Raw genomic sequence first — 17,754 nt, forward strand, 5'->3', positions numbered from 1 at the left:
GCAGCGACCAGGGCTTTGAACGCAGTAGAATAAGTGCTCGAGGTAACAGTGCTTTGGTTGAGATGTATGCTGGATGTGATGCACTTCAGAGAGCACAATAAATGCTTGAGTGGAATCTCTTTTAAGGTCGTCTCTTGATACGGGCAGCATATTTCATGATGAGGTTGCTCGACGGGGGCTGTTAGGGAAAGATGTTATGCTTACCAATGCCTTGCCCGATATTGTAACAGAGTGGCACCTTTACGAAAGCATCATTTGCATGCCAAATGTGGTGCCCTTACAAAGGAAGCCGGCCGCCAAAAGGCCGCCCAATTTAACCCATGAAGGCCGCCTAATTGTTTTGCTTGGCAATGCTTTGGCCGCTATGCATGTCGAATGTGGTGCCCTCAAAAAAATGGCTAGACCGCCCTAAGGCAACCAAGTGGCAAGGCCGCCCAAGAGATTAAATCAATGGCCGCCCAATTGCTTAAATGAAATAGGGCTTTTGTGTGTGAACAAGGAGGAAAAGAAAGCGTGAAGGCCAAGGGCGACGAGTAGGCAGCGTGAGGGAGGAAGAGAGATGTGCAGGCTGCGTGGGTGCTCCAATGAGCGCGATGGAGAGACAAGAGTTGCTCACCTAGCATGGGCAATGCCGTTCGGAGCCACTCGGGGTGCATTTCGCACAGGTCAAAAGTCACCACTGCCACATCATCGGCGCCGTTCCCACAACGACGGCGCCGTCGTTGCATAAAAAGGAAGTGAGGCTATTAAAAGAAGGGGTCTCCAAGCGAAGAAAAGGGGGGACAACGCGTGACGAAGGAAGAAAAGGGAAGGCAGGGGAACCGGAGAGCTTGGCTCTCACTCTCTTCGCTCTTGTCGTGGGCTCGCAAACAAGCAAAGCTTGCTCTCTCTCGCTCTCATCCTCGGCTAACAAAGGAGGAGGGGAGAAGAGGGAAGCGGAAAAAGGAGTTGAAGGAGGACAAGCTTGGCAAAGGGAACAGAAGAAAACGAAGGCAGGGCTATGAAGGAGGAGCAGAGATAACGAGGGTAAGGAAGGCAAGAAGGGGGAGGGCTCAGAGCTAGGAGCGGGAAGCAAGCTCTTGCTCTCTCTCTCTCTCTCGAACTTGCTCTCGGACATAAGCAAGAAAGCTAAAGGCGCTCTCGCTCTCTCGTGCTTGAGAAGGAGAGGATCTCAGAGCGTTGCATGAACCTGGCATGAGCTCGGAAGAGGAAAGCAAGTGTATCGACCAAGCAAGGGATAAAGTTCCGGCTAGCAATTGAAGAGCAGGAGAAGGTTAAAGCCTGTGAGAGGCAATTAAGCTAGTGCAAAGCATAAGGAGCAAAAAGCTGCAGAATAATTGACAGTAATTGAAGCATGAAAACTAAGGCATTGAACAGAATTGAAGCTTGCTGAATCTAAGGGAACTCAAACCAGATAAAGCGACATGAGGGAGTTTCCATCACCGTCATCAGCTAATGTTTGATTAATCATTCTGTTAAACTCGGTGTCGTTAACGGCCCGATTAATTTTGTAAAGCGGGAGCTTAACTCCTAGTTAGCAGATGATCCAAATGACGGCGCTGTTAACAGCCCGCCTTGGCTAAAGATGAAGTTGTACTCAAACATATTAATCAATTAATTGATGATTACGGCGATTGCCAGAGTCAGTTGCATCAATTGTTCTTGTTCTCTCTCTTTCTCACCTCCCACATCCAAAGGCCCGGTCCCTACCCGGCTCACGTAGCGAACACATATTCCCTAACAACGTGCTCAAAATCAAAAGTGTACGTAGGTGGCATATCCTCACTAGCCATAGTAAGCACATACTAATGTAAAGAGAGAAAAAAACAACTTGATCTTGTAAAGTTTGAAGTCTTTGTGTTTTTTATGCTCGACGATTTGCGTTGCATGCGAACCTCGCCTTGCAAAAATTGTAGTGCTTCACGTCACGTTCGTTGTAAGAATACCTTCGTTGATTCTTCACAAAAACTTGTCATTTTTGTGAAGGCTTTTCTTCACATGTGAAGCTTCCTCCTTGAAGAAAAGGAATTTTGAAGGAAAACTTGCCTTCCTCCAAGAAGTGAAGAAGTGAAAAGGAAGCTTGAAACTACTTCCTTGAAGTTTAAAGCTTCCATTTTCCTTCTAGCTTTCTTGTCAACAGAAGTATGCTATCTTTTCTTGTTATACACAACAAGGCTCAATAGCTTGGATGGTAGAGTGTTGGCCTCTTACCCTCATGGGGTGGGTTTCAACCCTCCTTCATGCAAGGGTTTAGAGGGCCTTCCTAAGCGCGCAATCAACAGAGCCTCGTTGCCGTAGAGTTGCCGGTCGAGTTTGCCTTGGTCGCCCGCTGTGGAGGGCACGCATGTGGGGCTGTAGCGGTTGGCTATCGTTTGTCTGCCTTCACGTGCTATGCACAGAACTCTATGCCTGCTGGCTTCTTTTTGTTGCACAGTGGAGACGTCGTTGTCTCTGTCTTCAAATCGTGGGAGAGAAGCATCGCATCGCATGCACATGAAACCCGCTTTTCCCCTTCCCCAAAAATAGCTCCGATACCAATGAAAGGGTGGTGGTAATGCGTGTGTTAGTCTCCACCAAACCGTGCTATCTTATAGACTCCCCCTAAAGTACACATTGTCCGTCCGTGCCAGTGGCCTTGCCCGTATTACCCTTGTCCTTACATTCTCCTTGCTTTCTTGAAGTTGATGATTAAGAGAATCCTTGAATTGTAGTAGCAAATGGTTTTCCAGCTTAAGAATGTTCCTCTCTACTGCAAGGTTTTGTGTATAGCCTTATAGCCCTTTCATACCATCTCCTACAAATCTCATCAATGAAGAAGTATTGAAGAATGGTGGGGTGCATTTGGTGATAGGGTCTATGAGATACAATCTACCATTTGTCATAGATCAATGTGCTTCTTTTGTTCTAATCTCAATGCTTCTATGGCAGAAGGAGGAGTTTCACAAAGCCTACTTCGTGTTCAGAGAGGGGAATATTCATTTTCCAACTCGACAAGGAGATGATAGATTTCTCTTTTAGCAGGATTCATGAAGATACAGTGGGGAAGATGATGATTTGGATATGGTGCAGAGAAAGGTGTAGAGAAAGGACAAAATGAGCTGAGGAAAATTGAAATTTGGACCAAAAGAGAAAAACAATGCATTGGAAGGGAGAATTTTGGGGAAAGGAACACATTCCCAAGATATTTGAAAACGACACTACTTGTGGGCCCCCGAAAAGTAACATCCCGTGCACCCGGTAAAAATATAAAGGTCCCCTGTCCCCCCCTCCCCCAATTTTGAGTTTTAAAATTCCTTGTTCATTTTTCCAAAAATAAAAAGTATTTTCTTTCTCTACCATTTCTTACAGGGCGAATTCGAGAGCTCAAACTTCCCCTAATGATTGGGCTAGTTGCTATGACACACAAGTATCCAATATTGGTTTTTGTTTCATGCTCGACAGCTCATGCGAAGCAACACACAATGACACTTTTAGTTGTGAGGCTCAATATAGGGAGCCCTTCATTGCTAATGTTGAGAGAATTTTCCTCAAACGCCTTTTGAGTGACTTGGGTGTTGGCTACTACCATGCTCTTCATTGATATTCAGAGTGCTTTGGTAGCTGTGAGGAACCTACAGTGCCATGCTTGCACAAAGCACATTGAGGTGCATTATCATTATGTGAGAGAGAGACTCTTAGCAAAAGAAGCCAGTTTGGCTTATGTGCCTAAGTAGGACAACCCTATCGACATCTTCACAAAGGATTTTCCTTGTGAGGTCTTCTAATCTTTCAAAAAACTTTGGGCTTACTCCCCTTTGTGGAGTGATCACATAAGTGTTTGACACTTCCCTATACATGAGTGTTAGCTCATGCACACTCTCTGGGATGATTTGTCACCATATTATGGTAGTGATGTGTGCGAATACACTTAGGATTGTCGAACACTTTTTTCCCTCATTAGGAGATTTTTCCCCCCGACTCGTATACACGCCATCATTCTAAGGCAAGCCTTATCTTTGTATTAGCACACTCAATAAATTACTTCTTGTATCGTATGCTCTTGAGCTTCTCTTTCATCTTCTCTATGTCCTCATCACAACATACTTAATCCAAGGGCACTACTCTATCAAAAAATTTGGCCAATCAATCCTTGCAGGTACGTAGTGAGCTTTTTCTCCTTAGGATCAAATCCTTTGTACCACTTGAAGCATGAAAATGACAATGTTTTTAACCAACCACTATCCTTTACTTGTCATTTGTAGAGCACTATAAATTGAATCTTCAAAAAAGAAAAGGTAATAATTGTCTAGGAGTCTAGGAGATATTGCACATAGCTTGAGAATAGGTTTCTTGATTCCGAATCTGCATGCATCCATTGCTTGAAGGTGTCACGATGGGGTTTGTGGCCGTGACACGATCCTATGACAACCTTCTCAACTTTATGTGCCACTGGGTGCGAACCTTGGGATCAATGATCCATATTCAAATCGGGCCGTCACCAAATCTTGGTTGTTGATTTGTTAAAAAGTTTTTTTTTTAAATCTTGAGATCTCGACTTTTAGAATTATAATTGTGCGATCCCCCATCTAAAGCAAGGTACGCACACGAACGTGATGATTAGGGTGTTAGAATTATAACTGCACGATCCCACATCTAAAGAAAATTACGCACACAAGCGTGATGGTTAGGGCGTTAGAATTATAACCGTACGATCCCGCATTATGCACATGAGCGTGATAGTTAGGGCGTTGAGCTCTCACTTTGTTGAGAAGGGTTCAAATTATGAGTGTGAGAGAGTGGGACGTCCCGAGATTAAGCCTCCCATCCCAAGATTAGTTTTTATAAAGCGACGGTCAAATTCAGTGATGGCTCGAGTTGAATATGTGCTGCCAAATTCCAATCCCATGTTTTGCACCCCGTGGCACGTTAAGGGAGGCCTTAGAGCGGGTTTGCACGCTAGAGTGCTACCCCTGCTCTGCCTCTAGCCCCTCATGAAATCATTGCATTCGCGTGGGCGGGGGTAGCATTGCAGCCTTAAACAAGGATTTGTTTTCTCAACTCTGCCGAAAACGGCAGAGTTGCTCACCAAAAGCCTCGTTAACCAATGGCCCTTGGAGGGACCCATCGATTGCATGGCTTAGCATTGAAGTCGAGCACATCCTTGCAGGCTCCTAGCTACAACCACGAGCTACAAATGGTTCCCATCATTGCCACATAGAGCAACTCTGCTCCGTGCAAATGCTTGGACTCTTACATGCAGCGTTAGGGCAGGCGTTGGACACGCGTGCAAATGCGCCCTTCGGGTGCGTTTGTACGCTGGAGTAGCACCCTCGTCGGCTAAACACTGCTCCAACTCCAGCTCTGAACGCTGCCTACACACTGGGTGGCATTCGCACGCCCTCCATGTGGAGGCAATGTGACCGCTTATAGCCAGTGCCAATGAAGCGGACGTAAATATATATATATATATATCTACTAGCATAATATGGCGGAAGGGGGAGCCCTTTACACGTGTCGCAATCTGCGACCTGAAGGCTAAAGTCCAAAACTAAAAAAAGCCCCTTTGTACGCGAAAAAGGGAGAGAGGGGGAGAGAAAGAGAGGCCGCCGAAGACGGCCGGCGTGCCAAGGCCTACACGCTTCCTTCAATACCGCCAATTATAACGAGCCATGGAATTCCAACTTTGTCGTTTTCGATAGAGTGGAGCGAAGGTAGTATTCGTTTAAACTCAGCCCACTCGCTCTGCTCCTTGCGAATGCCTCTCAGCGCTACATGGCTGGAGTCAGGGCGGGGAATCTGCTCTTACATAGGGCAAAAAAAAAGCTCGAAAGAAAATCATTGTCACCAAGGCACATTAAACTGCACTGCAACTTGCAAGACCCAAAAGGAAGCTGCCAGTAGAAGTGTCAAATGATAGCATTAATGAGACGGGCACATTGCTGACTCGCGAGCCTTTAAAAAATTCTTGTGCAGCGAAAAATAGGAGCTTTTTTGTTGACTCTCCGTTCACAATAGGCCAGCAACCCTGCTAGGCTATGGTGAAGACACATGCACGCCTCCAGCTTGTATCGTTCCCGTTCACATTGTGTGAGCTATTTAGATCTGCCTTCTTGTACCACACACTCTCAAGGCTCACACACGCACACCCACCTGTCTCTGTCCGATATCCACCTTGATAACTTCGCACGTATAAACAATCGCCCACAGAACTTGTTCGATTGATTCCCTATCAAACTCGTAGGGGCGCTTGTAAGGTCTCTCTCTCTCTCTCTCTCTCTCTCTCTCTCTTTCTTTCTCGAGCTCTCACACTGTTGATCTCAACTTTGAAGGATTTTGACTTAGGAAAGGAGATCAACTCTGCAGGTATCTTCCATCCCTCTTCACCAAGGTTACAAGTGCACCTTTCATGAACAATGACCTTAACGCCTTTTTCCTTCATTGGAAAAATCATGTTTTCTCAGATCGTTCAGCTGTTTCTGCCTGCTATGCGGGTTTTTGCAGTATCTGAAAGGCTTTTTTCCCTTCGCACCGCTGGTACACAGCTCCAATGCTCGTAGATAGTGGCAGGGGCACGCAGATAAGGTGCTCGTTTTTTCCTTCTGCTTTCGATCTTTTTCCTGGAATGGTTCATCAAATATGGGAAGAAGTTTCATTTTTGGTTAAGCATCCACGCATCTTTGCATGCTTTGTGTAAGTGGTACAATCCACTGAATTTACTAATAAGAGCTCCCAAAGGCATGGTCTTGCACACATGAGGATGTGTGCCTATGTCTTCTTTTGTTGTGAATCATGCTCATAGCGTCCTTATCTTTTGCATATCAGTAGTAGATTGTAAGTTGTCGCTCACGTGTACTCTATTGCAGTGTTGCTTATGGTGTTGAATGTTTCTGCATTCACACTCTACACCTCCAGCACTCTATAGATTTAAGGTGTATGTCTTCCATTCGAAGCCTGCACTTTTAATCGAATTGGATGCACAAAGAAAGATACCTTTAAAGTGTATTGACTTGTCACAACCAAGTGCCCCACCCCCCTGGACTCAGACCAGTTCATTGTTTTATATATTTTTGCTTGATCACATGTTGATGTCAGAACATCATAGCCAATGTTTCGTTGGTGCAAAGAGTCTGGAATGTTATCGAGCATTTGATTGCATGTTGCTGATTCATTAGTGAAGCAAAATGGGATGGTTAAAATTTCATCTTCCAATTCACTATGGTACTTCAGACTAGTTCACTGTTTTATATATTTTTGCTTGATCACATGTTGATGTCAATGAAGTCCTTGAAAACCATAGCCAATGTTTCGTTGGTGCAAAGAGTCTGGAATGTTATTTGAGCATTTGATTGCATGTTGCTGATTCATTAGTGTAGCAAAATGGGATGGCTAATCTTCCAATTCACATGTAACATAAATTGTTTCAATAAAATGAAATCACAGGAACGATAGGAGGGAGTAGGGTCTTTCTTGTAGGAGTAGGGTTCTGATTACTCCTTTAGTTAACCTTTTTTGTGGTGGATGTCTTCTCGATGAAATATTGAGATGGTGTGCTTCATATCTGGACTCTACTTGACATCCCTCCCGTAGATTGACATTTTTTTTTTCTTATTGAGTTATTATTAGTTCTTCTTTCGCGTGATAAGAGCGCTTCAATGTTGCATTGGGGAGGTTAATATGGTCAACATAATCACATGGAACGGGAAATGGGAATGGAGAACGGGTCGGGGGAATTGCATGAATTGCTACTCCTTGTGACTATATAGTCATATGCAACAAGGTTCAGATCAGGAATTGGGAACAAGGAATGGGTATGGTAGACCCAAAAATGGCCATTCCCTTTGACTATGGTCAAAGCTGAGAGATTGCCATATTTTGGTGTCTGGCAAAAATAGAATTAGGAAGATTGCGCAATGAGCAATGACACATTCATAACCCTTCATTAACCTTGCGTCAATTCGAGAGGATTTGGGATATTGATGGTTGTATTGCGCTAAATTGTATTCTTTCTCTAAATGATTTAGAGAGAGTTGTGTGCTAGTTGTGAGAGAGACCATGGAGGAAGGGGAAGGTGCCTAGCAACTTGCAAGGTGAGCCAATATCTGTTTAAGCAGTAAAAGCCTTTGTCGTTGTATCAAGATAAGCCCGATACTTAGCTTAAACAATAGAAGTGGAGGCAATGGTGTGTTGCTTTGATACTTCCATGATATAAGTGCATAATCGAAGAGAGCAATTATTGGAAGAAGATTTTTATATGTCAATACGTCTAACCCAATCAAATTCAATATAAGCAACAAGAATATCACCATGAGAAGAAAAAAATGACAGTCAAGAGTGCCGCGAAATTCGAATATACCGAAGTGCTCGATGAGCTTTCTACCCATGAGAGTTGAGGTTTACCACTCAAGAAGTTTATGCCATATCAAATATCATGACGAGTTTTAATGGAGAGCGAATAATCTACCTTTACTCCCATCACATCTACCAGGTGAGTTTTATCATCCTTGGATAAATTTGGATTTGGATCCATAGGTTGAGAAATGGGAGAGCAATTCTCCATATCATACATTTTGAATCGGTTTTTGAAGATACATCTTGTGATAGACGAAAATGCATCAGGATCAACAATACTTTTAAATAAAGAAAATAATGCAACTATCCAAGATCCATTATGGCAAATGTAGCCATAAGTTAAGTATTCACCCAATCAATAAGATTCTCATTTGAACTTTATCCTCATTCTAAATACTGACGCAAATATTGAGAAGCACATAAAGATCGTCTCCATAAGACCATTCAAAAAGTTAAATAGGTGAGATATTTGTTCATCTATTCATACCAAGCCTTGGGTGCTTGTTTGTGACGATATATTGTCTCTTCAGCATGTAGACATGATCCTCACAATCATCAATTGAAAAACTAGGGGTTTGTTTCACATACATTTCATTCTCTAAATCACCGTCTAGAAAGTACACTTAATATCGATCTGATTACAAGTGATGCATAATGCGGAGTGAGTGCAGGGCTAAAGCATATTTTGGTGGTCCAAAAAAGGGTGTCTTGGACATTGCTTTGATAGAAACTTAAGTATCCCAATTTCATGTGTCCCGTATGAACATACCAACCATGTTGTATATCATTGTAAAGCTTTTGACAAGGAGAATCCAAAATTGCAATGTCCGCAAAATTTTGATAAGATTTGCAAAATTTTTACCATGTCCTACTTTTTGCTAAGCCAACCACCAAAAAGTGAAATAGTGATACCACCAATACATGCTTTTACCTTGCAATCATAAGACCTACGGTAGTGCATAGTGCAATGGGAGTAAAAGTGTCATCAAAGTCGATACCTTGCTCGCCAGAACAAGCGTTGTACTTGTCTAAAGAGCCATCAGTTCATACTTGATCATGAAAACCCACTTCACACTATAGTTGTGGGAATTGGGAGGAAATGGGACTTTTAGGTGGGGAAAACGTGAAAATGCTTGGAAAGTGTGTCCGTATGGGGGAAGTGGTGCGGCATGTGTTTCCCTCGTCCAAGGAAACACATTTCCCAATGTAGGCTCATGGCATAAGATTGATGCTCAAGAAGATGAAGGTGATGAAGAGCTTGTCACTCAAGAAACAATTGATGCAAAAAATGACGAGAAGTCTCATCATGAAGATAGTTAGCTGTAGCTTGTTAGATGTACGGTTGAAGGGATAGGATAAACCCCCCACCTTAAGGCTAGTGAAAAAGAATCCGCTCGTCGTCCTGTGATGGTACATGAAAGGTGTTTTGAGGGCGGAAATGGGAGCCCAGCCTTGGGGTACATGACGATGTCGGCGGTTTTGCGTCTGTGATAGGCAGTAGAGGAAATGCGACAGCGTTTTTCGATCCGCCGTGTAAAAAAACAGGGCCCTAATGGGCGTACATACCTGTCAGGTTGAAAAAGGATAGTGAATGACGAGTTTTGATTCCCCAATCCTGCGAATCAGATTTGAACACCTCATGCCAACCGTCCTGCCACTCACTCCATTGTGTACTCTCTCCCAACCCCGCCAGTGCTTAACAAGTGTCTTTAATATGGGGGGTGCTAGCATATTGGGGGTTTTACCCTAGAAGAATGTGGTTGCATACGCCTTGTCTCGCAAGCCACACATATCCGTTGTTATAATAGTACATCATCAAGATTTTAATGTAATGCTGGAGCAACATGCTATGGACCCGGATTTTAGTGAGATCTTCGACAAGGTGCAGAATAGGGAGTTAGTTGCAAGATACATTCAAGGAAGGGTATTTGAAAGACCATGTGGTGTGTGTCAGTTGCAAGATAATTTCTCAAGGAAGGGTATTTGAAAGACCATGTGGTGTGTGATATGTGGTTATGTGGTTTGAGGGAGAAGGTGTTGACGGAGTTTCATAATCTGTTGGGTATCGGGACATAGACTTGACACTTTTAAGGGTGTTGAGCATTATGCCTACTGGCCTCGGCTCAAGAAGGACGTGGATAAGTTTGTGCATACTTGCATAGTGTGTTAGAAAGTGACGCATAACATGCAGTTTGTGACAAGACTCCTTTACCCTTTACCCATTTCAAACCGATTAGAAGGGAGTATAGCTATGGATTTTATCTTCGATCTTCCCAAGACTCTAAAGTTGATATGATGGAATTTGGACTAGTAACTACGGTGGATAGATTTAACAAGCAAGTGCACTTCGTACCAATGAAGAAGACAACAAAGGCGGATCACTTGGCAAAGTTGGTTGTCTCGCATATTTTTTGGCTATGGGTTGTCTATATCTATTGTTTTAGATAGAGATACCAGATGTACGAGTTTGTTCTAGAGACCAATGTGTAAGAATGTGGGTACTTTGCTCAAATTCTCTTTGTCCTTTCTTCCACAGTCCGATGGGCAATCAGAGATTACCAACTTCGGGGTATTAGACTTGTTGAAGCGCTACATCTTTGAAAATAAGTCTTATTGGGAGAAGTATTTGCCATTGGTGGAGTTTTCCTATTGCATTAATCACACTTCAATGGGGAAGACATTGGTTGAGATTGTCGAGAATGGCAAGAATATTCCATGCATCTTGTGCATTAAAGACAAGATCTTTTAGGCGTATAGTTTTGTACAAGATCTGGAGATTGTGCCGGTTTTGCAGAAGTCTCAAGAACGGCATAAGAAGGCGGTAGACAAGCATCGACACAACTTGTAGGTTAAGTAAGATGATTCGGTGCTTCTTTGGTTTGAGAAGGCACTCCGGCTCACCTTTGAAAGAAGGGAAATTTTCTAAAGCTAAGTATACGATACTACGGGCCCTTCGAGATTCGAGGAAAGATCAACGATGAGTGAAGTTGCGGAATACTTGGAAGATTCAAGATACTTGTTTATAAATATTTGGTCAAGTTCAAGATATACCCTACCCTCGATGCAAAGTGGATGGAGGAAGTGGAATTGGTAGATACTCCTCAGATACTAGAGCTTTACCTTGAGGCTTTTGGTCTAGCTCGGTTTATTCCAAAAGTGCACATCGTATCAGTAGGTTGATTCTGGTGTATTGCTCCTTGCAGAAAGGGGAGCCACTCCACTCCCTTTGTCACAGATTGCCTAGAATGAGATAAAATCAACCAAATTCTTTGACATTTTGGAGGTGCTGATAGTTCTCTGCACAATGATATTATATGATACGTACGGTACATAGATTAATGGCCATGATATGAAAATGTTATGGTTGGAATTCCTTAAAAAATGATCGATTCACGTATGCTTGCAAATGTGTGTTTGTTTGTGTGTAAGATGACATGGCTGCAGGATTTTGTCACCAATGAGGAGATATGAATCTTGTGTGACAAGATTTGGTGCATGAAGACATCCGTTAGATCAACGGGATCTAGATTTGATGACTAAAAAAGTAGTAATAATCATGATTCATGTCTAAGATTCTGACGGGGATAGGATGTGAATGTGATTGTGATTATTTAGTGACCCGTGTTCTTTGTGCTAGTGCATTGTTTGATTAGTCAAATGGCATGTCTGCATAGAGTCAGTGTCTACTGAGTGGTTGACCGTTTACTATCTATTTTGCGGGTATAATCGAGGGCGATTACTCTTCCTTAATGGGGGAGGGGGTTATGTCACAATAATGATGATGTGGTAATCCCGATCTGTCCGGCAAGAGACAGAGTGAGAGAGAGAGTGTATGAACACCGGGAATCGCATCGAAATTCCAGCCTCAAAACATCGGTTCTTGCGGGAGGATGTGGTAGGCTGTATGATGGAGCTGACACGTGGCAGCTTTTTGTTTGATTATGAAAGCAGTTGACTTTCTGAGGCCAGATAAAGCTTTTGGAAGCGTCAACCTTTGTAACTTTTGCTTTTGGACCACAGTGCGTATAAATAAGTGCCTTAGGGGCCTATTCTGGTAGATGACTGGGTGGTTGCACAGTTGCAGAGTGGACTCCTCAGTAGGTGTACTATTTTGACTTATTAATATAGAAGAAGTACCAAAAGGGGCGTCAGACTTTGGGTCAGTGCATCTAGGTAGAGAACTCTCTACCGTGTCTCGACTCAAATCGTTTTAAAAGTTAAAAGTGTTATCAGTTCTCAAGTTTCGACGTGTGTGTGCACCGATTTACTGCCTAGCGAGTGGCTTGCTGGTTACACATAGTGATTTAGATAGATGTATATATCTATATATTTTTTCCGACCATTGTGGTGTCGCCGTCAGCCTCTTTTCTGTTGACCTCTATTCTAAGTTCCATAATTGCTTACAGATGCATATGACTTATTAGATATTTGCAAACATTTGTGATCCTGGAATAGCTACATCCATGCTTCATTTATTGATGTTTGTTTTCAGATTTTGGTCCCTAGTTTTTTGGAGCAAATTTGTTTACGTTTCAGCGTTCTCATAAGCATTGCATATTGTAAAATATGTTGAAAAGTAGGGAGATGTATAATTCAATTAAACGGACCATTTCATACTGTCATACCTGTTTGTGTTAGACGTATGAAGCAACTTATGATTCTAATTTGAGGTTGCTGTATTAATCAGGGTGTCCATGAATAGAGACTGAGTGCTTCCTGTGCAGTTACTGCGATCCTGCTGAAAGATAAGGATCAATAGAGGGAAGTATGTGTGGTAGTGCAAATGCAACATCTGGGTTGTGAATAGGTGGACGCCATGGAGCTTGTGGACCAGTCAGTTTTATGTATTGCACCCAATTGCGACCCTTCGCATGTTGTGGAAGATACTGAGTTGTGTGGTCGAGAATTGAGATGTCCAGATGCTAACTGTATAGAGGAATCTCAAAAATGTGAGGTGGGCAATGCTGTAACGGTAGACGCAGGTTTGGTATCCAAGACCACAGATATGGAGGACTCATCACTAAGTGTCCTGAAGGGAGAGTACTGTGGGCTTGCAACACAGCTCTCAATTGAGTATGTGGATATATTTGAAATCCTGAGGGCAGAGGTATTAGCGGCAGAGACGGGTGAATATGAGGTTATTGAAAATGAACTTTTGAATATTGATTTAAGAGAAGCAGAATCCGGAAGTAATGAGAATGAGAAGGAATGCACTTCTTCAACTGTGACGGGACATGAGGGTCACTATTTCACCATGAAGTCTGTCGTAGAACATAGAGGCAAGCTGGCGAGTGACGTGGCTTTGGTCCAAGGTGACTCAAAAGAGCAAACAAACAGGTTGTTGAGTCCGGACCATGAATTTCCCTCTGTGCAAGCTCAACCCAATGAGGAAAATGGGCCAGTACAGTTGTTAGGGAGTTCATGTGCCTACTCTGGAGGAGTTGAAGGGACTAGTCCTGACAAAAAGGATGTAGATTCATCAGATAATGACAAAGATGGTGGACGTCTCCAAAATGTTGAGGAGACTGATGTAGAAAGTTTCAATCCTTCAGAGGATGATAAAATTGGATTCTGGCGGCATCCAGAAGTGTCATCTGAATCAGCAGCAAAAGCTGGCTCCATAGAGGGTCTTCATAGCTCTGAGCAGGCTGTCCAAGATGGACCTTCTAACATTCTGATTGTCAAAGTGAGCGGTGATAAATACTCTAGAGAAGCTGATGGTATCACTTACAATAAAGGAAGTGTAGACCCTACAGATAATGATAAAGGTGAGTATCGAGATGATCTTTTGCAAAGTGACAAGTATTCTGAGCATTCAGAGGATGAGGAGCATGCACCAAGTGCCTTCTCTGGGCCTATTACTTTCTCTGGGATGCTGTCATATTCAGGGATGCTATCATACTCAGGACAGATTCCCTACTCTGGCGCGCTTTCGTTGCATTCGGACAGCAGCACCAGCACAAGATCATTCGCATTTCCAGTGTATGCCACATGTCATATGTTCTATCACATTCTGTGTCTCTGATATATGTCCCAACTGATTACATTTTATGTGCAGAGTAGCGTCAGATTGGAATAGTAGTCCTGCAAAAATAGGACCACCTGACAAAAGATATCTCAGAAGGCGGCGGAGATGGCGACCTCGCTTTTGTTGTAGAAGGCCTGCAACCTTATTCGATTAAGGTTTATGTTGATCTTTTCTCCTCTGCGTCTCTATATAATCTTGTCAATGTTTTGAATCTCTGAGACATTCTGGATGCTTCAGGGCCGGAGGTTCTCTGCTCCAATAATGCTTTGGCGTGTTTTGTGTGTAATTTGAATAGTAAGATTGCCAGCTCTGTTTCAACGAGTCACCCAGGCAACTTAAATTGGAGATTATGAAGGAACGTCCGAGAGACAAGATTGTTGGAATCGAGGGACCTTCTGATGAACCTATAAGTCACAAATATGATTACAAAGATGAGCTGGGGAAGGCATGTCTGTGGCAACCTGAAATGGTGCAAGGCTGTTTGTATATTATTCATTTAACAGAAGGATAAGCTGAATAAGCTGAAATTTTGATGTGGGTTTTTTAAATGAGAAATTGGGCACAGTGGAGCCTGATGCCAAGTGTATTTATATGTGACTGAAATTCAGAAGAAAGTGGTTTGCTTTCATGAAATTCAAGTAAATATCCCAATGCATCTGTTGCAGACATCCTTCTTTCCAAAGAGCCTTATTGAATCGATGTCAATGTATGTGACAGAGGAATAGTAGTTCAACTTGTAATAATTGTTTGTCTTTCACATAAAATCCTTCTAGTATTGTTACATTGCCTTTGGAACACTATGGATGCAAAAAAGAGATGCAGATTTGGTTAAATGATCATATGAACCTTGAAGATCAAATGTGAAGGGAAAATTTTCAGCGGTGTCTTAGCTGCAAGAACATAATAATTAGTACCATGTGGTTTTGTTAACAACTAATGCTCGATATGGTGATGAATTGGGAGGTGACCAGCACAAATGGTAGTAAGATCTGTTGCTTGCCATGATTTAACAAAATGTCAGTCTTGTGGCCGCTCGAGGGGTGTGCCTTGAAAATCTTATGTATCACGTGCAATCAAAGGTTTAAAGAAAACCCTTTCTATATGTTATATAGATTTGAATGAAACAACACTTCATCATAAGCTTTCAGCTTTTTTTTTGAAATTGAATTAAGACTGAATTAAGTAGCCCATTTTGTCGATGTGAATCTGTAACTAGTAGGGGCAAAAATACATCCTCCTCTCGAGTTCATTTGATAAGAAGGTGAAACCCGTTGGGTGTGAATGCATGTCTCCCAATCAGAGCTACAATCTATGCTACATGTGGAGTGTTTGTCTAGACCCTGTAATGGTTTGCCGGTGGACAAGATTTAGTGTGACTCTAGATCCTGTATGGTTACCAGTGGACAAGATTTAGTGGCCACTCGGGAGGCTTGGATTGAAGAGGACAGTAGCCAATTGGAGGTCATTCATGGTTGTATGCAAAATTTTTAATTTTAGGAAGTGGTCTTATGTCTTGTGTTAATCCTTACGGCTCACGGACACCCTATCACTTACGACGGACGTTGTAACTTACGGCGGACATTGTATTATTTATTTGGTAGAGTCAGGTATCGGGCTTGTCGGTCCATTAAGAAAAGGGTAAGAGTGATCGTCGATGAGAGGCGCACTCTAACTGGAACATTCAAGGGATTAATTGGTTAAGCATGGGTGTGCAAGTGTGAATGGGGCGAGCTCATATAAAAGGCAACTAAACCTAAAATTCATTCATTCTCTCATTTGTGCAATAGAAGAGTGCTCTTGTTCCATCTCCATCTCCATCTTTTTCTTTTTCACCTCTTTGTGTGTGTGTATGAGAGAGAGAGAGAGAGAGAGAGAGAGAGAGAAAGAGAGAGAGAGAGTGTGGGCGATCGAGCATTACGAAAGCACGGCGGCGGCGAAGCGATTGAGCGCGATGAAGCGACGGCTCTTTTTTCTTCGCGACGAGGAATCCTCCACGAAGCAAGCGTAGAGCGGTGAGTGACACACCATCGCCTTCTTTGAGCTTATTAGTTTAGGCTTGTGTGCTTGGAGCCATTTGTGGCTCGTACACGGTGTATTTGCAAGTTCCTTGCATTGACACGTGCGACATACGCGCACATTTTTGGCGCCGTTGTCGGGGAATGCCGTGCATTAAGCTCGAGTAGCACTCTGTGCTTCTCCGTGGTGTAATTTCAATTATAAGAAAGGTAAGGAAGGAGTGTGTGTTGAGAAGAGGGATTTAGTGTTATACTGTGTGTTTTTTTTATTAATGGAGTTTTCAAAAGTTCTGTGTTTATTTTCTGTGTGTTAAGGTAGTTAGTTTTCTTTGTTAATAAAGATTTCAAAGGTCGCTTTAAAAAAAAACGAATTTTAGCTTCACACGTAGCTAAAAATTGTTTTTTTGAGGGCTAACGGAACGTCAGATGCTCGAAAATTGTGCTGTAAAGCACACAATGACCCTTTAAGTGATACGCTCGTTTTGAGCTATCACACACTTTAATAAAAAAAATCAAACATTAAAAAACATTCAAAAAACATCAAAAACAAGAAAAAATCAAGTAGTAAACGGGGTGCAAAACACCCACAAAACAAAGCAAGTAACTTTTGAGGGTACTTGCTGACACTTGTAGGGTACCCAAAGCACATGTATCTACGCTCTGGTCGTGTGCTAGAGTCCGAACAACTAGCTAGTGCTTCGATTTACGGGGGTACTTACTATCCTTCCACGCTAGGGTCTACGCTCTCGGCGGGGACCCAAGGTAGTGCAACCCAAGACCCAAATATAACGGCTAGCGACTCTTCCTCTGACTTCGATATTATGGAAGAGCATCTTACACAAAGCCCCGGGGGAACAAATGAAACCGTACTTAGTTGGGCCCAACAACCTGGAACTAGTGTTTTTAGCCGTTTGATGGAAACTTTTATTAGAGCTACGCGCTCTGAACCTACGGCTAGTGAAGTAAACGAAGGGGGTGGGGAAGTAGAATCACCATTCACATCTCCTGTAGACCCCACACTCCCTCATAGTGTCCACGTGGACATTCCACCTACCTCATTTAATGAGGGCTCTACCGAGCTACCACCTTCCAAAGTCGCCTCTAAGGTAGCGGTGACTAAAAGTCAAAACATGGGAAGCAACATTGCATCCACCTCACGGCAACCCTCTAGTACACCAAGTTTGGACGGGGTATTTCTCAATGAAAATTGGGAATATGACCTACACACGGAGACTTTGACCGACCTATACATGGGCTATACATACCATGTGGGTTGGTTAGAAGTTGTACAATCTACATCTAGTGCTACTAGTCTAGAGGAACAACATGATCTGCAATGTCATCCATAGGATTATCCAGTCCGAGAGGCAAAATCGAGGAATA

At 42.9% G+C, this 17,754-nt stretch overlaps 1 protein-coding gene across 10 annotated transcripts; it reads left to right on the plus strand.

The window, feature by feature from the left end:
- Positions 1 to 5,938: 5,938 nt before the first annotated feature.
- LOC147435492 (uncharacterized) lies at positions 5,939 to 15,120 on the plus strand. Of its 10 annotated transcripts, none has more exons than XM_086488556.1 (6): positions 5,939 to 6,342; positions 6,441 to 6,561; positions 13,016 to 14,310; positions 14,387 to 14,406; positions 14,486 to 14,511; positions 14,594 to 15,120. In XM_086488556.1, exons 3-6 carry the CDS (start codon positions 13,145 to 13,147, stop codon positions 14,645 to 14,647), a joined length of 1,266 nt encoding a protein of 421 aa, XP_086344682.1. In that variant the 5' UTR covers positions 5,939 to 6,342; positions 6,441 to 6,561; positions 13,016 to 13,144; the 3' UTR covers positions 14,648 to 15,120. The 10 variants fall into 10 exon arrangements, with proteins under 10 accessions (XP_086344682.1, XP_086344681.1, XP_086344675.1 ...); XM_086488549.1 differs by having other exon boundaries at positions 5,943 to 6,233; positions 6,309 to 6,342; positions 14,387 to 14,511; XM_086488552.1 differs by having other exon boundaries at positions 5,943 to 6,233; positions 6,309 to 6,342; positions 6,481 to 6,561; positions 14,387 to 14,511.
- Positions 15,121 to 17,754: the final 2,634 nt, after the last annotated feature.

Source organism: Adiantum capillus-veneris, chromosome 18 (genome assembly GCF_014529385.1).
Source record: "Adiantum capillus-veneris isolate H3 chromosome 18, ASM1452938v2, whole genome shotgun sequence".
In the NCBI taxonomy this organism is placed as follows: domain Eukaryota; kingdom Viridiplantae; phylum Streptophyta; class Polypodiopsida; order Polypodiales; family Pteridaceae; genus Adiantum; species Adiantum capillus-veneris.